This window comes from Aspergillus pseudoviridinutans, assembly GCF_018340605.1.
Source record: "Aspergillus pseudoviridinutans IFM 55266 DNA, scaffold_1, whole genome shotgun sequence".
NCBI lineage: Eukaryota > Fungi > Ascomycota > Eurotiomycetes > Eurotiales > Aspergillaceae > Aspergillus > Aspergillus pseudoviridinutans.
Window position 1 is genome coordinate 4898851 of NW_025091281.1, and position 9011 is coordinate 4907861.

Genomic DNA, 9011 nt, shown 5'->3' on the forward strand with positions numbered 1-9011 from the left:
TATATTCCCTCCACTTTCATACCAATCCCTGACAGAGATGATTATCCCCTTATATCTCGGCAACCGCGAGATATTTTTATTTAATATTTCATATTCAGATAGCTAAATCATAACCTATGTAGGGAAATCCTAAGAATTAGTGATCGGTAAGCAAGACGGTTCCAAATTAACCGTTCGATGGGTTTGAACTCCCGGAACTCGGACCGAATGCAACTCTAGCGTCCATATAAACCCAGTATGCCTGAGCCATTATGGCAAAGCTAGGGGCCACTGAAATCGCTTTTGCATTAAGAGTATTGATCATCTCACCTACAGATATATTTTTGCCTCTAGTAACGCACCATTATGAAACTAGACTTGCTTACAGTTATGAACTAGATGATTGTTGTTCACCACCCTAGGATGTCGCGGATCCTCTTGTCCGCCCCGCCTCCGCCCTGCCACCTGCGGAGGAATTTATGTATCCAAACCTTAAAAACCTTCCTTTTTATTATTCCCCATAGTCTTTCAATGCGGTATTGATGTATTACCTTTTTCCTTTTTTTCTTCACCCGCATTTTTCCACACGCGCGTTCCTACTGTCGTATGTTCATCTTCATTCTGTCTCCCTATCTCTAAACATCCAGACATCTACCATCCCCTGGCTTTCAGTGCCTTGTTACGGAATACCTTCAATCACAATAGAGTGGTTGGACAAGGGAATTTCAATCCTGCAAGCAGAGGACATTTTAGATTCACCAAATACTTCTCCGTCATAATCAAGATACTCACCCTAGATCTCAAAACAGTTACCCTTCAAACTATCTTCATCTCCTTACCACAGCTGTAATGAACGCACCAGGGCAGACCTATAGAAGGGTAAGTCATGTACAGCAGCGTGCCGGTATAAAGCGCATATAATAAGTTATATGTTATCTTTCAGTGTATCAGAAGTGAGTTAATTTGACTAGTTGTTAAGTCTTATGCTTCCTCTAGATACTTAATTAGCAGACTTGGATGGCACATGGCATCCTCTCTTGTGATCTTTATCCTAAGTTAGTGTTAAAACTCTTTAACTCTGGAAGGGAGTAGAATAATAGTTTCTGCTCTACCTATATTGCTATTACATTAGCTAGAATGGCTACCACCTTTCATGAGTACTGGGTCTCCAAGTCCGTGTCGATATTAGCGCAGGTCATTGTATGTCAGAGGGAGAACCAACTCCAAAGTGGAATAAGGAGTAAAAGTCAGCCAAGCAAGTCTTTGTATAAGGCAACATGGCAAAAACAGGTTGCCTAGTAAACCTCTTCCTTTTGGGGCCCTTTGGACTTGAATCAATTCTGAATGCAACTGCTTCGAGATACAAGCCATCATGAGACCTCAAGGATACAGAATTGGTAGCAGGAGAGACTGAAGGGAGATGACTCCTCCTTATTTGGACCCCAGGGCAACAGGGTGATCTAGTATAAGCTTATCTGGGCATTAAAGTTTGATCGTTTATCCTGGATACGCTACATAAGTTAGATAGAGGAGTCGGGCTGGTTCACTGATTACATGCCTGGAAGCTTTTCAGAGGACTGGGATCCTCTCATCCCTTGTTAGTGAAGTTCACTACTCATCTGAATCTACCACAAACTTGGCCATCTGTGCAGTCCAGTCTGGAGTCATTCTCTGTTTAGTTCCGTAGAATGAGCGGCTGTCTAGAGTGGATTATTTGACATGATGAGACTTTCTGTTTGTCATATCAAAAGAGACTCAGTATGCAATCCCTCCCGCGCGCAGAACGTATACGTAATATCCAACCTGGCCGCAGACTGTCCACTGGCGACATGTACCCAAGACAAATCCTCGATCCTCTGGCACACAGCAATTTGTTTCATGCTCTGTATCATTTGCCCCTCCCCAAACCGACCTTCCTCAATCTCAGTTACCCGCTCAACCACCCTGGCAGCAGACATGCTATCCCAAACCGCCTCCTGTGTCGGTTGCCGTCGCAGTATACTCAGGACCTCACGTCGGACCATGGGATGCCGGCATTTGACCCCTATTATGTAAAGCAAGGGGATGATTCCGATCTCCGGCGTAAAAGTCGGTCTTGAAGACCCCGAATACCGCTCATGTGCCGCCGCTACGTCGCCCGCCAAGGCCACGCATTGCTGGAACTGGGGCAGGAAGTTGTCGTAGTCCATTTCCCTGCCAGGCCCACAACAACTGAGGAGAGTGCGTGCGATAGTATGTTGAAGGCGCAGCAGTGATACGAGCGGGTAAGTTTCAGAGTCTGTCTCATAGGATCTGCCTTGTTGCAGTGTGCTTTTGAAGGAACTCGCCCATATTTCCAACTGCCCGAGTACGATATCCTTAAGTGACGAAAGTGACGGCGACATCTTGTCCATTGAGGATATTTGCTGCTCCGTGTAGCGCAGTCTCATTACCCGAGCGATAAGGGTCTGGAGGTGGTCGGCGGCTAGGTCGAGAGACCGAAAGGTACCATCAGAGGGTGAAAGCTGAGACATAAATGTCTCTTGGATGTCCACTGGAGTCCAGTCGACCAGAAATGATACAGCCTGCATGTCGAGACGGCGGATCTGTCTTGTGACCTGGCAGATAAACGTGCGAACCCCTGAGGGTTCGGAATCGTCATAAGTATTGTTGTTGTTTAGTATAGCCTTGTCGATGTTGCGTGAAAGCTCCACACCTCCGCGCAGGTGCTTCACTGCTTGTACGTAATTGCCCGCCAGATGATCAAAGCAGGTGAAGAGATAGCAGACCAAAAGCGTGACGGCTGTTATTTCGGTGCTGTCGCCATTTTCCTGGTTCAAAAGAAAGCGAATGGCCCGATTATAGTGAAACAAGGGAGCGTTATCTCCTAGCCAGTCTCTCGAAGATTGCGGTTGATGCACATGGTTGCTAGAATCGCGATACAGGTAGTTTCGGTGGATCAAGGCCAGAGCAATGGCCGCATACCGCACTGATGGCACTGTTTGGGAGAAGAATATGAGAGTCTTACGCCATGACTCGCAGGGGCGATGTTCATTCAGATGCTTGATCGATATATTCTCGAAAAACCACATTGCCTCTGCCTGAGCCGACCCAGTCACTGGTAAGATCATAAAGGGTCCGAGATTCTGCCAAATGAGGCCATGGTATTTCGAGTACCCCTTTTTGGGATGACACGCACTGATCGTGGTGCAAGGGTGGTAACTGTCGCAGCTCTCCGCTCCGTGGGCCTTCTTGTTGTGATAATGACTTGATTCAATCTCGGTCGTCTCGTTCTTGCAAGCGACGCGCATTTCACTATAGCCGTCACAGGTGCGACCTGTGGACTGGCATTTCAAGCATGAAGGCCGAGATAGATCGCATTTTATTCGTCTTATCCTGAGAGGTGCACCGAGGCTGAGTGTCATTTTTTGGATCTCTGAACACAATTGATCGCTCTGTGGCAATACACGGAGTCAAGACTCACTTGCAAGTCTTACAGCCCAGTCTTGACTTTGGAGCGAACTTGCGAGGCTTTCTTCTCCAAGCTTGGTTTGCCCTCTTGGTGTTCTCCTTAACCTCATCCATGGCTTTGATGTTAGCAGGCCAACGTTTGCGGTTTGCGCCGTTTTAAGCGGTGGGCACTCCGGGGGCACTACGACCCATAAGCTGCCACGTGCATGCGGCATTCGCTCTGAAAAGAAAACTATGTAGGGCGCCAACCGAATCTCAGAAGGATTGTCTATTCGTCTGTTCGTATGCCAGCGGGGAAGTCATCTCCCGCATCCTTTGCGATGGACACTTGAATGAGAAAAGACGGACGGTACAAAAAAGGAAGGTCGGAGATCAATCGACGAGCCCAAAGATAAACCAACCATGATAAATCATAATACAGATTAGTGCGCACGGTGGTAAATTTTAATTCGCTAGTTCGTACAAGCGGGGCACCATGGAAGGAGAGCGCTCAATCATGGAGAGACCAAATTGCGTGCAGAGTGAAGTATAAACCAATCGTGATAAATCCTGATAGAGACTAATGCATATTCTGTAACTTTTGGTTGGCCAGTCCGTACAAACGGGGTGCCAAGAAAGCAGAGCTTCTACCTATTCAATTCCAGTGAGGATGGGAGTCAATGCAGAGATGTGATGGGTAGACATCTCTTTGTAAATCTCTGGATTATGCTACAGCAATATTCCAAAACAGATTCCCCTTTTACAATCAAAAGAATTGTTTCTCGGTCCGTACCAAAAACCGCCCTAATCCGTATTTGGTTTACTCCAAGAATGACCGCAGGCTACTTGTAACCTACCAAATTGTATTGCGAAGTGAGTCATTATTGTAAACATACCATCATTCTCCACAAAGCCTGGTAGGATGTTCCAAGACAGCCCAAACAAGAGGGGATCCGGCGACCTGGATTGATCCATACTTTCTTTCTTTTCTGTACATCCACCTCCTAGATGACGAAGGGAGTGCTATTGTAGAGGGCTAACTGCTAGGCTAACATAATGCTCATTTGAGTTTTCCCTTACTGTCTCTCTATACCTGGCAACCCCCAACCAAGCTAAGGCAGACCTCCTAGCTGTTACGAACTCTGCAAAAGCCAGCTCTTTAGCTCTTTGAGGGGGCCGCAGCTTACTACTCATAGGCCATTGAGGGCCAACTGATTTCCTAGGCACTCCTCTGTAGTTCTAGTTCATGTGAAATTGCGAATACCCTAGCAACCTCCAAGCTTGTGGTACAAAATTCGCCCTACTCATCGAGGGGAGCCTCTTGCGAGTGACAGTCGCCATTTGGCTTAATCGATTTTCTATTGGTAATTTCGGTTCGAGACGTCTTTTTCCCGCTTAAAATTCTCGAAATCAAGTATACGACATGCGTCCCACATCACGTAGCCCGCTTTCCGTTCATGGGCGAAGTTCTTGCTCAGAACAAAATCCGAACCCCACTGGGCATGATCATCGGATAGATGCGCCTGACACCAAATTTCCGCCGGCCCGGACTTGCCCAAATCTGGTAGAAAGAGGTCAGAAGTAGATACATCAGGGTGTTGCGACCTGTCTTGCAAAGCTCTCATGTAGGCTGCACCAAATAGGGGACTTCGATGAGTATGGCGTTCGTGGTAGTATTGGTCGTTAAGATCCTCAATAGCGACGTTCAGCAAAAAGGATTTTCCCGGCTTCGTTTCGGCAACTAGTAATCGGCATCGGGCTTCGCGTGTCGGTGCTCTGGTAAGCTTGTAGACGTAATTAATACCGCGAGAGACCTATAAAGTTCAGTGGACTGCCTTATTGTGAATTCACTACTAACCAAAAATGCGTTTTCGGCATTTTCATAGTCTGGTTCCAAATCGGCCGTATTCAAGGTACCCCAGCGGATGCGATATACGTCATTGAAAGCTTTAGGTGCAGAATTGGTCAGCATCATTCTTATTCCTGTGGTATAGATGAGCATAGTTACCGATAGTGAGTTGTCTCAACAAATACTCATACACCGAGGCGAGCTGCTCGTTTATCCAAGGGTCAAATCCAACATATAACGGCAATGACCACTGACGATCCCAGTCCACGATATACGGACCGCCATCCCAGAGACAGCAGAAAAATTCAAAGAAATAGAAAGCGCGTTGGACACGATAGGCCTCAGTAGGTGACGGTGCGGGCGAAGAGTGGTCTAGCACTCCTTCAATAGTTAGGAAGTCAAGGGCCATAGATATAAAGTCGGTCGTAAACTTGTCAATAGCGCGTTGTAGTTGGTGGGAGTATTTGTGCGCCTCGGCCAAATCCACAGTGTTCAGATATTTCCATGCTTCTTGGGGAGTGGTGTTTTGGCATTCCTCAAGGATCGATAACGCATCTTGTTCGTCATGAACCTTAGTATCTTTTCTATGTGTCCGCATTTGCCATATCATCACTGCGACCGGCCAAAGTCGAGGATCAATTTCGTTTCCCAGGACATGGCCAACAATGGTGGGGGATTCGCGCAGCGCCTCGGCCAGCAGACGATGGCTAGAAAGTGCCGCCGAAAGATCCCCGATATCGGATAACTCTTGCAAAATGGAGACGCGCAACTCAATAGGGAGGACAAGTATCCTGGCCATGGCTGCTGAGGGCTGTTGGAGCCGAAGTACCTGAGTCTTGCAGATCTCTCCGAGCGATGACAATACGGACGCCGAAGACGTTGCTTTAGGAATGTGGAGAAAACGTGGACCGGGAAGTCAACGGATGTTCGTGTAATATTCGATATTACGCGTAACGCTGTCGTTCTGGAAATAAAATGGGTCTATTTCTAGAAAATGATGTTTACAAGTTATCGAGATACGGAATAGGGTGGTTTCGGATACGGGCCGAGAAACAATCTGTATGTGTTCAGGGGGAATCATTTTCGAATTCAACTGTATAATTTAGTCCACATGCAGACAGCGTATTCAGAGCCTGACCTCACTTGAGATTCGGCAGTAAGAATTCATGCCTGCATCCTCCGTAGCGAAACCTGGTGGTGGTAAAATAGATATTGATTGGCTGGTTCGTACAAGCGGAGCCCCAAGTGAGTGTGCACAATAGGTATTATAAGTTGATAGGAAGAATGTGACCACGTAAGGAGCATAGCAATTAAATCCAGCAAAATTAATCAACAAGTCTATTAAGAAATTCAACTGGTATAAATAGTTCCCTGATATCGCAACTATGTTGGCTACAATGGTAGTTTCTTGCAAGCAATATAACAGAAAGCTGAGTGAGAAACCTTCTAGGGATAACAATGACACAACTAGTGAATGCACTGATTCTTTTCATGAGCTTGGGATGCAAAGCCCATATTTGGCGTGATCCAGAAATGGTCTATGGATTTGAAAATGTGACTTTCCGAAGTACATCCCCTACTCTGAGGTTTTCAAACTTTCTGACTAGCCATCCAGATTGAGCCATCAGCCAACCTCACGTGGACACCATGTTTCGATGCCTTTACATGCTCTAGACTTGAGGTTCCTTTGGATTATTCAAACAGAAGTGTTGGCACGACGTCAATCGCCTTCATAAAACTGGCTGGGAAGAATGCCACCGCCGAGTCTCCAAGCATTGTAATCAACCCGGGTAAGATCTCAATCAGATCAACGATACAAAGTTACTTAATTCTCATGTGACTGGACTGACACCTCGTCAGGCGGTCCCGGTGGTTCTGGTATCGATCTCCTCCTCACATACCGTACTGTCGCAGGGAAAATGTTCGGAGAGCATTATAACTTCGTCTCCTTTGACCCTCGCGGTGTGAACAACAGTGATTTGCGCCTCGACTGCTTCTCGGGAAATCCAGAAGCAAGATTGGCCTTCAGTCGACTGCACAGTACAGGCGCTACCAACATCTCATCAACCTCGCTTGAAGAACAGTACTATTCAAGCTCTATCTACGGAGAGTGGTGCAACAATGCTGTCGACAATGAGTCACCTCACGACTATTATGTGACTACACCGGCGGTCGCCCATGATTTGCTCACATTTATAGAAGCCGAGGCCGAGGCGACTGGTCAGTCACCAGCAGACGCCAAATTGTGGTGTTATGGCATTAGTTATGGCACTGTCATTGGCAGCACTTTCGCTTCCATGTTTCCCGACCGAGTTGGGAGAATGATACTAGATGGTGTTGTGAACGCAGAGCAATATTATAACAATGAATGGAGGGACAACGTTGATCAAATGGACGAGGCCATGGAAAAATTCTCGAGCTTCTGCCATTCCGCAGGTCCTGGAAAGTGTTCCTTCTGGGGACCCACGCCAGCTAACATCACGGCCAGACTCGACGACATCATCCATCAGCTTCAAAACCATCCGGTCCCGGTAAGCGGAGTCCGAAGTCGAGACCTCCCTTCACTGGTCACCTATTCAGACCTGAAGGCTCTTTTCCTCAACACTATTTACGCCCCACTGGAGAAATTCCCAATCATGGCCGACATCCTACGCCAGGTCGAGCGTGGGGACGTGTCTGCTCTTGCAGGCATGTTTGACGGATTAAATTCTATATCCGACGCCCGTCTAGCCATTCAGTGCGCCGATTCGTATCGGAGAAACAGGCTTACTACCATGGAAGAATTTAAGAGTTACATCGAGTACACGATCTCCAAGAGCAAGTACATCGGTGATATTTATCCCATCTACCAAGACAATATCTTGTGTAGATCATTTCGACCGAAATTGCCTGATAACATGGTGGTTCAAGGTATGCATCTTCTTCTGTCTCTCTCTCTCTCTCTCTCTCTCTCTCTGTGTGTGTGTAAGTTCTTTATCTTGGGAAACATAAATACACATCAGATCCATTGGAAGCAAAATCTTACCAGTTTTTGTTTAAGCAGGCCCAATAAGCGGATTAGACAGGCCTACGTCCTTCCCAATCCTTTTTGCAAGTAATACCATCGACCCTATAACGCCCTTGAAATCGTACGTTTCGGCCAACTCATTTCGCCGTCTGGTATGTTGCTAATTGACTCGACCTCATCGCAGGGCGCGCACGATGTCTTCCCAGTTTGTCGGATCGGTACTTCTATTGCAAGAAGCTGTTGGTGTAAGTTGTTATTCTTAGTTCAATAACCACCTCAAACAAGAGTCTGGGCTTACTTGGGGGATGTCCCCCTCGAATGCAGCATACAGTCATCGACCAGGGAGGGTCAGATTGTTACTTTGGACATGTTCAGGCATACCTTCAAGGCATAGTTCCACCGTCCAACATGACATGCCCGCAGCAGTACATACCTTTCATACATCGCCCTGTTTAAAAATTGTTCATGCCGCGGAGGAGGGGTTCGGCATTGTGGACTTGGCGGTTCTATGCGTGGGAGTAAGTTAAGAGGCTGGATTCAAGGCCTGCGGTTGTGTTTTAATGAAGCCTTGATTATTTGGGTCTTCGCGAAGGGGCATTTATGTTCTACGTAGCTGGGGTATTTTCTATCAAAATCTAGCCGACTTCGGACTTTTTGAATTCGTCTACGCTAGTAATGTTTTCGGATGACTAAGAATTTTTATGTGAGATCGAAATCAAATGAAGGTCTGATTCTTTTCAACGAATG

At 46.8% G+C, this 9011-nt stretch overlaps 3 protein-coding genes across 3 annotated transcripts; 1 reads left to right on the plus strand and 2 right to left on the minus strand.

The window, feature by feature from the left end:
- Positions 1-1718: 1718 nt before the first annotated feature.
- Positions 1719-3543, minus strand: Asppvi_001702 (uncharacterized protein; the record flags this gene model as incomplete). Its single annotated transcript, XM_043297995.1, has 2 exons — positions 1719-3295; positions 3456-3543. 2 exons carry the CDS (start codon positions 3541-3543, stop codon positions 1719-1721), a joined length of 1665 nt encoding a protein of 554 aa, XP_043153930.1.
- Positions 3544-4766: 1223 nt separating this feature from the next.
- On the minus strand, positions 4767-6056 carry Asppvi_001703 (uncharacterized protein; the record flags this gene model as incomplete). The annotated part of the gene is made up of 3 exons (XM_043297996.1): positions 4767-5222; positions 5267-5355; positions 5417-6056. 3 exons carry the CDS (start codon positions 6054-6056, stop codon positions 4767-4769), a joined length of 1185 nt encoding a protein of 394 aa, XP_043153931.1.
- A 734-nt stretch (positions 6057-6790) lies between these two features.
- On the plus strand, positions 6791-8513 carry Asppvi_001704 (uncharacterized protein; the record flags this gene model as incomplete). The annotated part of the gene is made up of 4 exons (XM_043297997.1): positions 6791-6811; positions 6873-7047; positions 7118-8167; positions 8449-8513. 4 exons carry the CDS (start codon positions 6791-6793, stop codon positions 8511-8513), a joined length of 1311 nt encoding a protein of 436 aa, XP_043153932.1.
- Positions 8514-9011: the final 498 nt, after the last annotated feature.